The following is a 17,553-nucleotide window of genomic DNA, read 5'->3' on the forward strand; positions in this document are numbered from 1 at the left end:
GCTTGTTTTAACCACCATACTGCAGTAAAAGTTGCTGAACTATCTTTGGATCCATTCTTTTCTTTGCATGCTGGTACCAGCCCCAGAACTGGACTCTGGGTAATCCATGACTGTTTCCTCTGGTGTGTGTCTTCAGGACATAAAGACTATCCTTCTCTGGACTGTGCCTGGCCGGTTGATATGGAAGACCTGTTATGCTGTTACAGGGTCAACCAATTAAATTAGGGGAGTATTGTTTTAACTCGATTCCTTATATTGCTTGTTTTGTATTCTCTTGTATTTGTTTTATTTTTATTGATCATATTAGGTATAAGAGATCATATGCTTTATTGGTATTGTGAACTTCGCTGTATTGTACCCTATTGAATGGCCCACTGAGTATAAAAATATGTTTAAGGAAAATGCTGTAATATATCATAATATTTTAGACCCTTCACCCTCTAGAACATAAGGAGGACACGTCTCAGCTAGAAGTTTATATTAATTATACAGAGAAATATTTGTTTAGGGAATAGCATAATTATAGTTTATGAAAGCAAATGTATTTTTCCCTTTTATTATTTGGTATGGTATCTGCAAAGTGAATTTGGTCATTCCTGATGTTTGTCAAAGAAAGGAATTATCTTACCATAAAGATGTGTTTACCTTTAAAAGAGTTTGTAGTTTTAAATGATGTTCTGTTTGTATTCTTTCCCCATACAGGAGTGTGAGAGAATTTAGGTTGCATAAAATAATTAGGAAACTAGTAGTGTTTATATCAGATGAGATTGTTGAATATTAGGATCATGGTTGGAGGATTATAAACATTATAGATAGCAGCCATGCAGAATAAAGCAACACAAAGTTCTTTTATTTTTAGAAGTTCAAAGTGACAGTGTAAAGAAATTCATTTATTTTTATTGACTGTTTTCCTTTTTTTCATTTTTGCTACAGGGCAGGCCTTAGCATAAGTTTTAGCATAACCATTCAGCCTCTTGATGAAGTCTGGCAGGTTTTCACTTGCTTAGTATTCATGAAGTATCGTTTAAATTATATAGAGAAGCTGTGAGTTATTCTCTGTAAAAGTATCAATGTATTTAGTTTGTATTATATATCAACAATGTTTTGTTTGGTTTTAAATGACATAGGATGAAAGTGAGGTTTTATTTGGACATAATTGTGATTGTATTGCGGTCTGTGCTCATCCTGTACTGTTTCTGTTTGCTTCCTAGACTCCCTGTGACTCGAGTGTTTGCTTGCCATGGGAATCCACTGGTTGCCTTGTCTACCCCATGAACAAACCATCAGATTTCCAGCATCTCCCTGCGGAAGAACACTGGATACACAGCCCTACTGCAAATGAACTGTTGGAGAACTGTATAGCAAAGTGTCTGAGGAAGGTGAAGCGCTCTAAATGGACAAAGACTGTTCTTAAAGTGATCAGAGGCCACCTAGAGACAGTTGTGCTGTTGCTATGTCATGCTTTACTGTGGAGAAGGAACTGTTGGACATATTGGGGTGTGCTAGCAGGTGGAGAAATAAAAGATACAGCGTTGTTTGGGGGTAGATGGGGGGCTGGTTGGGTCTCTGTGCAAGTAGACCGGTAGTTTTGGGGGGGCTGGAAGATAGATGGAAGGTAATGGAGAGGCCGCACCTATATGCAGTGACAAATTGTGCCCTATTAGCCTATAAAAGTATATCACGACATGTGAATATTTTTCTCTTTAGTATTCTCACATAGAGTTCTGTTACCATAATATAAGGCTTTACTAATTTTTATGCCTGTCTATTTTTATGTTATTCTGTTAGAATAAAAGGATGGTATGTTAGGGGTAATGTGAACCTGACTGGAGCCATCTTGTTCCTCGCAGCCATCTTGTGATGATTAGCATCCATTTTGTAATGATTAGACTTTATTATAATGGTTCATTCTGTAGTGAGAAATATATGCTTGTCATCTTATTCTGCAAAGCTAGCTAACCTTGTAGATGTCCCTGGCATTATGCCCAGAAGCAGATGCATGGTTTATTATGACTATAGAATATTGTTTATGAGCTAGTGAATTTCCAGAATCACACTGTGTGTAACTCTGTATAACTGTGTAAAATGACGCGGTCCTAACGTGTCATCCCCTTAACCCTGTATGCTGTTACTGAAGTCTATAAGATAGGCTTGCACTGTTCAATAAACATGATTGGCTTTAGATCATATTGCTGCGTGGTCTGAGTCATTCTATGGGATCCTTATCAGATAATCTACATCTGCTTCAGGTGGTACAGCGGCCCAGAGGCTTCAGCATGACCTGACACCCCCCCCCCCCCCCCCTGGGAATAACACCTAACAATATTGTTACGATAGGGGATACTGGTCTATGGCCAAGCATAGTGGTATATGGAGCAACAGTAATGATTATATAAACTACAATAGTAGCGAAATTAGTTAGAATAGCCTGGAGACTCAAGCTATCAATATAGAGATTATTGAAATACCATCCTGTGTAAGCTGTTAAGAGTTATACAGCTTTAACTAGATATTTATTAAAAGGTGAATCACTAAAGTAGCCAAGTGTAGAGGCTATATAGTGATGTAATTAGGTTATTGTATTACGATGTTGAAATATTACTTGTAATACTGTGAAGTTGTTCACCATTTAATTAAATATTTTTTAAAGTTACCGGAGATCTTGCATGGGTCAATACTGGTAATATTGAGCCTGACTTGGTTACAGCCTGATAGTTATAATATTATTGCGTTAAGGATAACTATAAAGCCACATTTAACTCTGCTTGTGCTGTCGCTAATTAGAGTAACAGTTTAGATATTTAACTGTACATATTCCTAGATATATTTACAATGGATTTTAACGAATGCTGTGTGCAAATAATTACAATACAATATCGTTGCAGGATTGTTAGTTCATAACTTGATTCTGCTATAAATTTGCACAACTTATATATCCATTCCTTATAATACCCTAGATATATAGTTTATTATCATGTACTGAAAGCTTAAACTGTTAGAATGTAGTCTAACAGGATGGTATCCTGTATAGATTTATAAATTGTGGATATATAGTGTCGCTTTTACATTGTATCTTATTCGTAATACAGCGCTATAATAATATGATTATACATATCAGGTGATGATATACTGCGGCTGCGATCGTATATTCATTAGCTATTCATAAAAGTGCTGTACTTTTATCTAGTAAGGAATGGTATTGTTTGTAATCATAAGTAAATTGATTATTGGATAAGTTAAAGCTGGTTTACTCGGTGTGTTCCAATACCTTAAGCCTGCGTATGTAGTAACTAGTAAATTTTAGCTGTAAAAATATAAATACTGATTTGAGGCTGTGTATAATATTAGTAATTGAGTATTATACTATGGCAAAAAATGTATGCCAATTGTTACAATACAGTATCATAACACAGTTGCTGATTCGTAATTTTTAGTGCTGCTACTTTTGTATTATTTGTACCATTGTATTTAATTGTCTCTAGGCCCCTCTTACTAGTACCTGGCTGATTTATGTGTTACCGGATCACTAGTTGTTTTTAGAATATAATTTGTATTAATTATTTCTGTTATTAATTAAAGGGATATAAAAAATATATTAGATCAGTTTATTATTGTACCACTGATTGTATATAAACTATGATTTAGCTCCTGCAAAGAGATTAAACACATAGTTGAAGTCAGCTTTACAGCAGCTATGTACTACTGGGAGCTAGCTGAGCATATCTGGTGAGCCAATGACAAGAGTCATGTGTGTAGCTACCAATCAGCAGTCAGCTCCCAGTAGTAACTTTCTGCTGCTGGGAATATGTACATATTCTTTTTAGCAAAGGATACCAAAAGAACAAAGTAAATTTGATAACAGAAGTGAAGTTTAAAGTGTCTTAAAATGACACATTCTATCTGAATCATCACATTTAATGTCCTATCCGTTTAAGTACGATTTAAGTAACAGAAAATGTCTGTGTATAAAGTCTTGCTGGTGATTAATAATCTGGGTTGGTGTAGGTTGGGGGTTAATTTGATATTGTTTTATGTACTGTTAAAGGGACAGTAAATATTAAACTTAAATAGATTGGATAGAACATGACATTTCAAACAACTTTCTAATTTACTTATATTATCAAGTGTGCTTAGTTCTCTTGGTATCCTTTGTTAAAGAGTACTCCTAGGTTTACTCAGGAGTGTGCACGTGTCTTTAGGCAGCAGAGATTGCAACAACATTTATAGCAATGTTATACATAGTTACAAGCACTGCTGCACAGTGCTAAATGCACATCCGTAATCGAATATCAGCCTCTGAGGTTTACTCTTTGACAAAGGATACCAAAAGAACAAATCAAATTAGATAATAGAAATAAATGAGAAAGTTAGGTAAAATTGCTGCCCTATATAAATTATCAGCGTTTAACTTTCACTGTCAGATTTGGCTTCTGTTTTTGATGATGTTTTCCTTATTATTCTGTGATATTGTGTTTTTAATTATACAAAAAAAACACAAAATACTGGTCTGGATTCCAATCATTTTTATTTGCATGAAAAAACATTGTATATAATTATATAGTAAACAGCAGCATTACATGATATATGCACACAATGGTATAAATATACCTAACACTTGTGCTCTTGATACAAAGGGATTTATCAGACATATAATGTTCCCTTTATATATACAGTATGTGCTGTTATCAGTTCTTGTGGCTTCTAACTAACATGAAAACAGCTAACAGACATAAAATCAAGTTACAGAACATGACACACATATTACATACCCAGTATACATGTAGGTTATAGTAGCCATTTAAATTAAACTGATTATGATCACATGACACTCATATTACATACCCAGTATACATGTAGGTTATAGTAGCCATTTAAATTAAACTGATTATGATCACAAATGTACCAGTTACTGATATTGTGTCTCATTAAATAAAAACATAATTTATGCTTACCTGATAAATTTATTTCTCTTGTAGTGTATCCAGTCCACGGATCATCCATTACTTGTGGGATATTCTGCTTCCCAACAGGAAGTTGCAAGAGGATCACCCACAGCAGAGCTGCTATATAGCTCCTCCCCTCACTGCCATATCCAGTCATTCGACCGAAACAAGACGAGAAAGGAGAAACCATAGGGTGCAGTGGTGACTGTGGTTTAATTAAAATTTAGACCTGCCTTAAAAGGACAGGGCGGGCCGTGGACTGGATACACTACAAGAGAAATAAATTTATCAGGTAAGCATAAATTATGTTTTCTTTTGTTAAGCGTATCCAGTCCACGGATCATCCATTACTTGTGGGATACCAATACCAAAGCTAAAGTACACGGATGATGGGAGGGACAAGGCAGGAACTTAAACGGAAGGAACCACTGCCTGTAGAACCTTTCTCCCAAAAACAGCCTACGAAGAAGCAAAAGTGTCAAATTTGTAAAATTTTGAAAAGGTGTGAAGCGAAGACCAAGTCGCAGCCTTGCAAATCTGTTCAACAGAGGCCTCATTTTTAAAGGCCCAGGTGGAAGCCACAGCTCTAGTAGAATGAGCTGTAATCCTTTCAGGGGGCTGCTGTCCAGCAGTCTCATAGGCTAAGCGTATTATGCTCCGAAGCCAAAAGGAGAGAGAGGTTGTCGAAGCTTTTTGACCTCTCCTCTGTCCAGAGTAAACGACAAACAGGGCAGATGTTTGACGAAAATCTTTAGTAGCCTGTAAGTAAAACTTCAAGGCATGGACTACGTCCAGATTATGCAAAAGACGTTCCTTCTTTGAAGAAGGATTAGGACACAATGATGGAACAACAATCTCTTGATTGATATTCCTGTTAGAAACCACCTTAGGTAAAAACCCAGGTTTGGTACGCAGAACTACCTTGTCTGAATGAAAAATCAGATAAGGAGAATCACAATGTAAGGCAGATAACTCAGAAACTCTTCGAGCCGAGGAAATAGCCATCAAAACAGACCTTTCCAAGATAAAAGTTTAATATCAATGGAATGAAGGGGTTCAAACGGAACTCCCTGAAGAACTTTAAGAACCAAGTTTAAGCTCCACGGGGGAGCAACAGTTTTAAACACAGGCTTAATCCTAACCAAAGCCTGGACGTCTGGAACTTCTGCCAGACGCTTGTGCAAAAGAATAGACAGAGCAGAGATCTGTCCTTTTAAAGAACTAGCTGATAAGCCTTTGTCCAAACCCTCTTGGAGAAAGGACAATATCCTAGGAATCCTAACCTTACTCCATGAGTAACTCTTGGATTCACACCAATAAAGATATTTACGCCATATCTTATTTTCCTGGTGACAGGCTTCCGAGCCTGTATTAAGGTATCAATGACTGACTCGGAGAAGCCACGCCTTGATAGAATCAAGCGTTCAATCTCCATGCAGTCAGTCTCAGAGAAATTAGATTTGGATGATTGAAAGGACCTTGTATTAGAAGGTCCTGCCTCAGAGGCAGAGTCCATGGTGGAAGAGATGACATGTCCACTAGGTCTGCATACCAGGTCCTGCATGGCCACGCAGGGGCTATCAGAATCACCGATGCTCTCTCCTGTTTGATTTTGGCAATCAGTCGAGGGAGCAGAGGAAATGGTGGAAACACAAAGGCCAGGTTGAAGAACCAAGGAGCTGCTAGAGCATCTATCAGCGTTGCTCCCGGGTCCCTGGACCTGGATCCGTAACAAGGAAGCTTGGCATTCTGGCGAGACGCCATGAGATCCAGTTCTGGTTTGCCCCAACGATGGACCAGTTGAGCAAACACCTCCGGATGGAGTTCCCACTCCCCCGGATGAAAAGTCTGACGACTTAGAAAATCCGCCTCCCAGTTCTCTACGCCTGGGATGTGGATCGCTGACAGGTGGCAAGAGTGAGACTCTGCCCAGCGAATTATCTTTGAGACTTCTAACATCGCTAGGGAACTCCTGGTTCCCCCTTGATGGTTGATGTAAGCCACAGTCGTGATGTTGTCCGACTGAAATCTGATGAACCTCAGTGTTGCTAACTGAGGCCAAGCTAGAAGAGCATTGAATATTGCTCTTAACTCCAGAATATTTATTGGGAGGAGTTTCTCCTCCTGAGTCCACGATCCCTGAGCCTTCAGGGAGTTCCAGACTGCGCCCCAACCTAGAAGGCTGGCATCTGTTGTTACAATCGTCCAATCTGGCCTGCGAAAGGTCATACCCTTGGACAGATGGACCCGAGAAAGCCACCAGAGAAGAGAATCTCTGGTCTCTTGATCCAGATTTAGTAGAGGGGACAAATCTGAGTAATCCCCATTCCACTGACTTAGCATGCATAATTGCAGCGGTCTGAGATGCAGGTGCGCAAATGGCACTATGTCCATTGCCGCTACCATTAAGCTGATTACTTCTATACACTGAGCCACTGACGGGCGTGGAATGGAATGAAGGACACTGCAAGCATTTAGAAGTTTTGATAACCTGGACTCCGTCAGGTAAATTTTCATCTCTACAGAATCTATAAGAGTCCCTAGGAAGGAGACTCTTGTGAGTGGTGATAGAGAACTCTTTTCCACGTTCACTTTCCACCCATGCGACCTCAGAAATGCCAGAACTATCTCTGTATGAGACTTGGTAATTTGAAAGCTTGACGCCTGTATCAGGATGTCATCTAGATACAGAGCCACCGCTATGCCTCGCGGTCTTAGAACCGCCAGAAGTGAGCCCAGAACCTTTGTAAAAATTCTCGGGGCAGTGGCCAACCCGAAGGGAAGAGCTACAAATTGGTAATGCCTGTCTAGAAAGGCAAACCTTAGGAACCGATGATGATCTTTGTGAATCGGTATGTGAAGGTAGGCATCCTTTAAGTCCACTGTGGTCATGTACTGACCCTCTTGGATCATGGGTAGGATGGTCCGAATAGTTTCCATTTTGAATGATAGAACTCTGAGGAATTTGTTTAAGATCTTTAGATCCAAGATTGGTCTGAAGGTTCCCTCTTTCTTGGGAACCACAAACAGATTTGAATAAAATCCCTGTCCTTGTTCCGTCCGCGGAACTGGATGGATCACTCCCGTTACTAGGAGGTCTTGCACACAGCTTAGGAATGCCTCTTTCTTTATCTGGTTTGCTGATAACCTTGAAAGATGAAATCTCCCTTGTGGAGGAGAAGCTTTGAAGTCCAGAAGATATCCCTGAGATATGATCTCCAACGCCCAGGGATCCTGAACATCTTTTGCCCACGCCTGGGGCGAAGAGAGAAAGTCTGCCCCCCACTAGATCCGTTTCCGGATAGGGGGCCGTTCCTTCATGCTGTCTTGAGGGCAGCAGCAGGCTTTCTGGCCTGCTTGCCCTTGTTCCAGGACTGGTTAGGTTTCCAGGCCTGTCTGGAATGAGCAACAGTTCCCTCTTGTTTTGAAGCGGAGGAAGTTGATGCTGCTCCTGCCTTGAAATTTCGAAAGGCACGAAAATTAGACTGTTTGGCCTTTGATTTGGCCCTGTCCTGAGGAAGGGTATGACCCTTGCCTCCAGTAATGTCAGCAATAATTTCCTTCAAGCCAGGCCCGAATAAGGTCTGCCCCTTGAAAGGAATGTTGAGTAATTTAGACTTTGAAGTCACGTCAGCTGACCAGGATTTAAGCCATAGCGCCCTACACGCCTGGATGGCGAATCCGGAATTCTTAGCCGTTAGTTTAGTCAAATGAACAATGGCATCAGAAACAAATGAGTTAGCTAGCTTAAGCGTTCTAAGCTTGTCAATAATTTCATTCAATGGAGTTGTCTGGATGGCCTCTTCCAGGGCCTCAAACCAGAATGCCGCCGCAGCAGTGACAGGCGCAATGCATGCAAGGGGCTGTAAAATAAAACCTTGTTGAATAAACATTTTCTTAAGGTAACCCTCCAATTTTTTATCCATTGGATCTGAAAAAGCACAACTGTCCTCAACCAGGATAGTGGTACGCTTTGCTAAAGTAGAAACTGCTCCCTCCACCTTAGGGACCGTCTGCCATAAGTCCTGTGTAGTGGCGTCTATTGGAAACATTTTTCTAAATATAGGAAGTGGGGAAAAGGGCACACCGGGTCTATCCCACTCCTTGCTAATAATTTCTGTAAGCCTTTTAGGCATAGGAAAAACGTCAGTACACACCGGCACCGCATAGTATCTATCCAGCCTACACAATTTCTCTGGAATTGCAACTGTGTTACAGTCATTCAGAGCAGCTAATACCTCCCCAAGCAATACACGGAGGTTCTCAAGCTTAAATTTAAAATTAGAAATCTCTGAATCAGGTTTCCCCGAGTCAGAGATGTCACCCACAGACTGAAGCTCTCCGTCCTCATGTTCTGCATACTGTGACGCAGTATCAGACATGGCTCTAACAGCATTTGCGCGCTCTGTATCTCTCCTAACCCCAGAGCTATCGCGCTTGCCTCTTAATTCAGGCAATCTAGATAATACCTCTGACAGGGTATTATTCATGATTGCAGCTATGTCCTGCAAGGTAATCGCTATGGGCGTCCCTGATGTAATTGGCGCCATATTAGCATGCGTCCCCTGAGCGGGAGGCGAAGGGTCTGACACGTGGGGAGAGTTAGTCGGCATAACTTCCCCCTCGACAGAACCCTCTGGTGATAATTCTTTTATAGATAAAGACTGATCTTTACTGTTTAAGGTGAAATCAATACATTTAGTACACATTCTCCTATGGGGCTCCACCATGGCTTTCAAACATAATGAACAAGTAGGTTCCTCTGTGTCAGACATGTTTAAACAGACTAGCAATGAGACTAGCAAGCTTGGAAAACACTTTAAAACAAGTTTACAAGCAATATAAAAAACGTTACTGCGCCTTTAAGAAACACAAATTTTCCCAAATTTTGAAATAACAGTGAAAAAATGCAGTTACACTAACGAAATTTTTACAGTGTATGTAATAAGTTAGCAGGGCATTGCACCCACTTGCAAATGGATGATTAACCCCTTAATACCAAAAACGGAATAACAAATGACAAAAATGTTTTTAAACAGTCACAACAACTGCCACAGCTCTACTGTGGCTTTTTACCTCCCTCAATACGACTTTTGAAGCCTTTTGAGCCCTTCAGAGAAGTCCTGGATCATGCAGGAAGAAGCTGGATGTCTGTGTCTGTAATTTTTGCTGTGCAAAAAAACGCCAAAATAGGCCCCTCCCACTCATATTACAACAGTGGGAAGCCTCAGGGAACTGTTTCTAGGCAAAATTCAAGCCAGCCATGTGGAAAAAACTAGGCCCCAATAAGTTTTATCACCAAACATATGTAAAAAACGATTAAACATGCCAGCAAACGTTTTAAAATACACTTTTATAAGAGTATGTATCTCTATTAATAAGCCTGATACCAGTCGCTATCACTGCATTTAAGGCTTTACTTACATTACTTCGGTATCAGCAGCATTTTCTAGCAAATTCCATCCCTAGAAAAATATTTTAACTGCACATACCTTATTACAGGAAAACCTGCACGCTATTCCCCCTCTGAAGTTACCTCACTCCTCAGAATATGTGAGAACAGCAAAGGATCTTAGTTACTTCTGCTAAGATCATAGAAAACGCAGGCAGATTCTTCTTCTAAATACTGCCTGAGATAAACAGTACACTCCAGTACCATTTAAAAATAACATACTTTTGATTGAAGAAATAAACTAAGTATAAAACACCACAATCCTCTTACGACCTCCATCTTAGTTGAGAGTTGCAAGAGAATGACTGGATATGGCAGTGAGGGGAGGAGCTATATAGCAGCTCTGCTGTGGGTGATCCTCTTGCAACTTCCTGTTGGGAAGGAGAATATCCCACAAGTAATGGATGATCCGTGGACTGGATACACTTAACAAGAGAAATCAGTTTCCCATCAGTAGTTCCTCTGGTATATAACATGTACAATGCTAAGCATCTATTGCTATAAGAAAAGGTTTATCCACATGATGTGCACATTAAATATATCTCCCAGATGTCAATCATTTGAGACTGATATTCTTGTTTATATAATTCTGTAACACTCTATTCATATAAAGTCTCCTTTATTCTGTAAATGTAATTATTTCCTCCCCTATGTAAATCAAACGTACAACTCCTAACACTGTCATATTAATAAACAACACTGGGGGTGCTTTGGTAGTGAATGGTTGTGTAAACTGGTCAGTAGGAGGACAGATCTGTATATTCCTGTGTGGTGTTTGGATTCTATCACATTGATATGAGAGAAACTGAGGTGCACATATATAGAGGAACAAAGGACAGCAGGAGAGCACTTCCAATCTGGGGATTTTATAACTGGGATTAGAAAGTATTATTTACAATAGGATCCTTTTTGATGCTTCTATTTAGAGAGTTTGCCCTTTTTAGGATAATTGTAAAAAGGTTTGCACACTGTGTATATAAAGTTTGTCTGTGTGTAAATATTTGGTGTTTTGTGATACCCAATTTCAATAAAAAACCTTTTTTTACCACTTTCTAAACATGTGAAAGGTTTCTTCCCATGTGACTCCTTTCATGTTCTAACAGATAACGCTTTTGTGTAAAACATTTCCCACACTTTGTACATGTGAAAGGCTTTTCCCCTGTGTGAATCCTTTCATGATCTCTTAGATTACTCTTTTGTGTAAAACATTTCCCACACTCTGTACATGTGAAAGGCTTTTCCCCTGTGTGAATCATTTCATGAGTTTTCAGATAACTCTTATGTGTAAAACTTTTTCCACACTCTGTACATGTGAAAGGCTTTTCTCCTGTGTGAATAATTTCATGAGTTTTTAGATTACACTTAAGTGTAAAACTTTTTCCACACTCTGTACATGTGAAAGGCTTTTTTCCTGTGTGACTCCTTTCATGATTTTTCAGAATACTCATATATGTAAAAAATTTTCCACACTCTGTACATGTGAAAGGCTTTTCCCCTGTGTGAATCATTTCATGAGTTTTCAGATAACTCTTTTGTGTAAAACTTGTTCCACACTCTGTACATGTGAAAGGCTTTTCCCCTGTGTGAATCATTTCATGAGTTTTCAGATAACTCTTTTGTGTAAAACTTTTTCCACACTCTGTACATGTGAAAAGCTTTTTTCCCGTGTGAATCATTTCATGAGTTTTCAGACTATTTATTTGTGCAAAACCTTTTCCACACTCTATACATGTGAAAGGCTTTTCCCCTGTGTGAATCCTTTCATGAGTTTTCAGAGTACTCTTTTGTGTAAAACTTTTCCCACACTCTGTACATGTGAAAGGCTTTTCTCCTGTGTGAATCCTTTCATGAGTTTTTAGATAATTTATCTTTGTAAAACTTTTTCCACACTCTGCACATGTGAAAGGCTTTTTTCCTGTGTGAATCATTTCATGAGTTTTCAGAATATCTATTTGTGCAAAACTTTTTCCACACTCTGTACACGTGAAAGGTTTTTCCCCTGTGTGGGTCTTTTCATGGGATATGAGATTTCCCTTGGATGTGAAACATCTCCCACACTCATTACATGTGAAAGGTTTCTCCCCTGTGTGGGTCTTTTTGTGACACTTAAGGCTTCCTTTAGATGTGAAACATCTCCCACATTCTGTACACGTGTGAGGTTTCACAACTGTGTGAACTGTGTGGTGTTCAAGGAGATGCAAATTGGATGTGAATCTTTTCTCACATTCTGTACATTTGAAAGGTTTCTTATTTGTACGAATCATTTGGCTAGACTTAAGACTTTCCCCTTCTTTTAAATGTTTTGAAAACTCAGTAAATTTGTGTGGTTTATCCTCTGGGAGAATCATTTCACTAGATAAGTCATAAATGTCCTCTTGTTTGATGGCTAAATTACTCTCTGTGCATAATGATTGCTGCCCAGTTCCTGCCAATTCTCCATCTCCTTTAAATATCTGTTTTGATATCCCCAATGTTTGTGAATAGTCATTAGGGTCTAAGACTTTTGGAGTTTGCGGTATCATTCTGATGCTTCCTGTAGTGAAGGATGGGTGTGAACTATTCAAGTGATTGTCTACATAAAAAGAAAAGGAATAAAGAAAGGTTATTCTTTAAAATGGAATCCATCGTCTTACACAAATCATATTATTTATTTACATTCCATAAAATGACTTCTGTTTTGTGTTTATTTTTAAATTGATTAACCTGTAAATCACAAATTTAAACAAAGAAAGACAAATAATTTAAATATTTCTACATCATAATAAACTAAACCACTGATTACTGACTAAAACAATTTATAGAGCCCTGTTAAATAAGGTGCAGGTGGATAATGTTCTCAGACAGGGAAAAAAAATATATATCTGTATTCTGGCACCGAAATCAGTGGCGGTTCTGGAGTGGGGAACACTTACTGGTGGAGTTCTGGGTGTTCCACATATGGGAACAAGGTAGGTGTAAGTGTAGTTATGGGTGTTCCATGAGTTGGGTCAGGGCAGGGGAAGGTAGAGTTGCAGGTAATCTGAGAGTTGGTGTTGACACAAATGTTCTTAAAAAGTGCAGATATAAATATAATAGTTTATATTTGTTTAATGAGTGATCTATTCTATTTCCCAGTAATTAAAGTCAGAATAATATCTGTTTTACTCACCTAACACATATGAGTTCATACTGATAACAGGCTCCAATGTCTGTGCTCAGGAAGATGGTTCCCTTATTCACTCCAGTTACATCAATACCTGATATCTCTCAGTGCTCTGGCCGTGTCTGTAAAAAGTATATAAAATGGTTTAGACAGATAATAATAAATAATGGTTCTGATTAACTGTATGTATGGTATAATTAAAGGCACACATAACAATTCATGTGATACAGATCAGCTGTTTAGGTTATTACATATGTGCTATTGATTCAGCACAAGCATTTAGTACAGTTAGCTCTGTGGGTGTTGCACCTTAAATATTTATCTTTCCAGAACTTTACAAGTACAGTATAAGCTCAGGAGTAGACAATCTATTTATGAGTGGAACAAACTACAACCTTACAAATATATTATAATCATTTTTCCATTATTTATATAAAAGAGCAGCACTCACACAAATGTTAAATAAGAGTTGTTTATATGTAATTTAAATCTAATACTACAGTATTGATATTGTACTTTCTACAGATCCTCACTGTCAGACATTTTGTATTTACTAAAAATAAAATGTGTAACAAAAACCACACACAAATAGTGATAATAATACAGACCAACATGTAGTACCGACCAATATGTAGTAATATATCCAACGTGAAAAGAGTCTTTAATGGAGACAGTACCACAAATACAAATAGTGATAATAATGCAGACCAATATGTAGTACCGACCAATATGTATTAATATATCCAACGTGAAAACAGTCTTTAATGGAGACAATACCACAAATACAAATAGTCCATACGATGTTCCTCAGAAGGAAGAGAAAGAAACACATCGTAGCATAATACTGTGTAATCTTCACTCCCCAGATGGAAGGCAGACCCAGAATACTCACATTAGTTAGAGCTTCAACAGCTCAAGATAATCAGGTTTATTGTGCAGACCCCAGGCAGACTGGATACAGACACAGACAAATACAGACACAGACAAATGCTTAAAGGGACACTGAACCCAAAATTTTTCTTTTGTGATTCAGATAGAGCATGAAATTTTAAGCAACTTTTTAATTTACTCCTATTATCAAATTTTCTTCATTCTCTTAATATCTTTATTTGAAATGCAAGAATGTAAGTTTAGATGCCGGCCCATTTTTGGTGAACAACCAGGGTTGTTCTTGCTGATTGGTGGATAAATTCATCCACCAATAAAAAATTGCTGTCCAGAGTGCTGAACCAAAAAAAAAATTAGATGCTTTTTTTAAATAAAGATAGCAAGAGAACAAAGAAAAATTGATAATAGGAGTAAATTAGAAAGTTGCTTAAAATGTCATGTTCTATCTGAATCACAAAAGAAAAAAATGGGTTCAGTGTCCCTTTAAAGCAAATGAACAATTTATTAATAACAAAAGCTAAAGTTCTTGTAGATCTCTAAGGGTAACAGGAAGAAACATACACAGATACTATGCGTGTGATAGTCCGTTGTTACAAACCGCATGAAGCTACACACTGTATCTGTAGTCTTTCTGTAACGGATAGGTACCCCTCCTTGTGACCAATTTGTACAATGCTTAACAGACTCTACATTTTGTATTTTTCATGTGCTCCACCCCAGTCCTTTAAATTCTCTTGGTCAGTAGTGAGTTGTCTTAAATCACACTGCAAGGGGGGGGGGGGATTTGGAGAGACAGACCATAAAGTGTTAACTTTTAATTGTTTTCTAGGACAGAGATAAGAAAAGGAAGCCTTTGTGTTTACATAGATTGATAACATAATGATATATGATCTTTCATCAAGCTCAGCCCATTTAAAATGTTCATAAAGTATATAATAACAATATCAACAGATGCAAACTAACAATACAATTAGTGATGCACCAAAATGGAAATTCTGCACTGAAACCGAAGCCGAAAATCTGGGATTTATTTTTTCAAATTATTTTCAATTTTTTTTTTTTTTTTACATAATTAGACTATTTAATGAAAAGCCCACACTTTTATTGAAAGTAACACACTAAAATTGGACAAAAATATCTTAAAACAATAATATGCTACACAATTTTACCAGAATCAGATTTAACATTTTTTTTTATCAATTATCAAAAAAAAAAATAGTCCTAGAAAACTCATTAAATTCAAAAAGTCAAGTAATGAACTTAAACAGCAGCTCTAGGCTAGCATCAAATTTGAAACATGGTACACAACATTTTACCAAAAATAACAGAAAAACCCCCCCCGAAAACCAAAGTAGCCAAAAAACATAATTTATGTAAGAACTTACCTGATAAATTCATTTCTTTCATATTAGCAAGAGTCCATGAGCTAGTGACGTATGGGATATACATTCCTACCAGGAGGGGCAAAGTTTCCCAAACCTCAAAATGCCTATAAATACACCCCTCACCACACCCACAATTCAGTTTAACGAATAGCCAAGAAGTGGGGTGATAAAAAAGTGCGAAAGCATATAAAATAAGGAATTGGAATAATTGTGCTTTATACAAAATCATAACCACCACAAAAAAAGGGCGGGCCTCATGGACTCTTGCTAATATGAAAGAAATGAATTTATCAGGTAAGTTCTTACATAAATTATGTTTTCTTTCATGTAATTAGCAAGAGTCCATGAGCTAGTGACGTATGGGATAATGATTACCCAAGATGTGGATCTTTCCACACAAGAGTCACTAGAGAGGGAGGGATAAAATAAAGACAGCCAATTCCTGCTGAAAATAATCCACACCCAAAATAAAGTTTAACGAAAAACATAAGCAGAAGATTCAAACTGAAACCGCTGCCTGAAGTACTTTTCTACCAAAAACTGCTTCAGAAGAAGAAAATACATCAAAATGGTAGAATTTAGTAAAAGTATGCAAAGAGGACCAAGTTGCTGCTTTGCAAATCTGATCAACCAAAGCTTCATTCCTAAACGCCCAGGAAGTAGAAACTGACCTAGTAGAATGAGCTGTAATTCTCTGAGGCGGAGTTTTACCCGAATCAACATAGGCAAGATGAATTAAAGATTTCAACCAAGATGCCAAAGAAATGGCAGAAGCTTTCTGGCCTTTTCTAGAACCGGAAAAGATAACAAATAGACTAGAAGTCTTTCTGAAAGATTTAGTAGCTTCAACATAATATTTCAAAGCTCTAACAACATCCAAAGAATGCAACGATTTCTCCTTAGAATTCTTAGGATTAGGACATAATGAAGGAACCACAATTTCTCTACTAATGTTGTTGGAATTCACAACTTTAGGTAAAAATTCAAAAGAAGTTCGCAACACCGCCTTATCCTGATGAAAAATCAGAAAAGGAGACTCACAAGAAAGAGCAGATAATTCAGAAACTCTTCTGGCAGAAGAGATGGCCAAAAGGAACAAAACTTTCCAAGAAAGTAATTTAATGTCCAATAAATGCATAGGTTCAAACGGAGGAGCTTGAAGAGCCCCCAGAACCAAATTCAAACTCCAAGGAGGAGAAATTGACTTAATGACAGGTTTTATACGAACCAAAGCTTGTACAAAACAATGAATATCAGGAAGAATAGCATTCTTTCTGTGAAAAAGAACAGAAAGAGCAGAGATTTGTCCTTTCAAGGAACTTGCGGACAAACCTTTATCTAAACCATCCTGAAGAAGCTGTAAAATTCTCGGAATTCTGAAAGAATGCCAAGAAAAATGATGAGAAATACACCAAGAAATATAAGTCTTCCAGACTCTATAATATATCTCTCTAGATACAGATTTACGAGCCTGTAACATAGTATTAAACACAGCGTCAGAGAAACCTCTTTGACGAAGAATCAAGCGTTCAATCTCCATACCTTTAAATTTAAGGATTTCAGATCCTGATGGAAAAAAGGACCTTGTGACAGAAGGTCTGGTCTTAACGGAAGAGTCCACGGTTGGCAAGAGGCCATCCGGACAAGATCCGCATACCAAAACCTGTGAGGCCATGCCGGAGCTACCAGCAGAACAAACGAGCATTCCTTCAGAATCTTGGAGATTACTCTTGGAAGAAGAAC

The 17,553-nt window shown here is 38.1% G+C and overlaps 1 protein-coding gene across 1 annotated transcript in view; it reads right to left on the reverse strand.

Moving 5' to 3' along the window:
* Positions 1–17,553, reverse strand: part of LOC128659798 (oocyte zinc finger protein XlCOF6-like) — a 95,539-nt gene that overhangs the window by 52,959 nt on the left and 25,027 nt on the right. The window contains exons 2-3 of the mRNA XM_053713370.1: positions 13,544–13,659; positions 11,504–12,967 (exon numbers count right to left, since the gene is read on the reverse strand). Coding sequence (XP_053569345.1) covers positions 11,504–12,967; positions 13,544–13,562 — 1,483 coding nt within the window. The 5' untranslated portion in view covers positions 13,563–13,659. The remainder of the gene's footprint in view (positions 1–11,503; positions 12,968–13,543; positions 13,660–17,553) is intronic.

Source organism: Bombina bombina, chromosome 5 (assembly GCF_027579735.1).
Source record: "Bombina bombina isolate aBomBom1 chromosome 5, aBomBom1.pri, whole genome shotgun sequence".
In the NCBI taxonomy this organism is placed as follows: domain Eukaryota; kingdom Metazoa; phylum Chordata; class Amphibia; order Anura; family Bombinatoridae; genus Bombina; species Bombina bombina.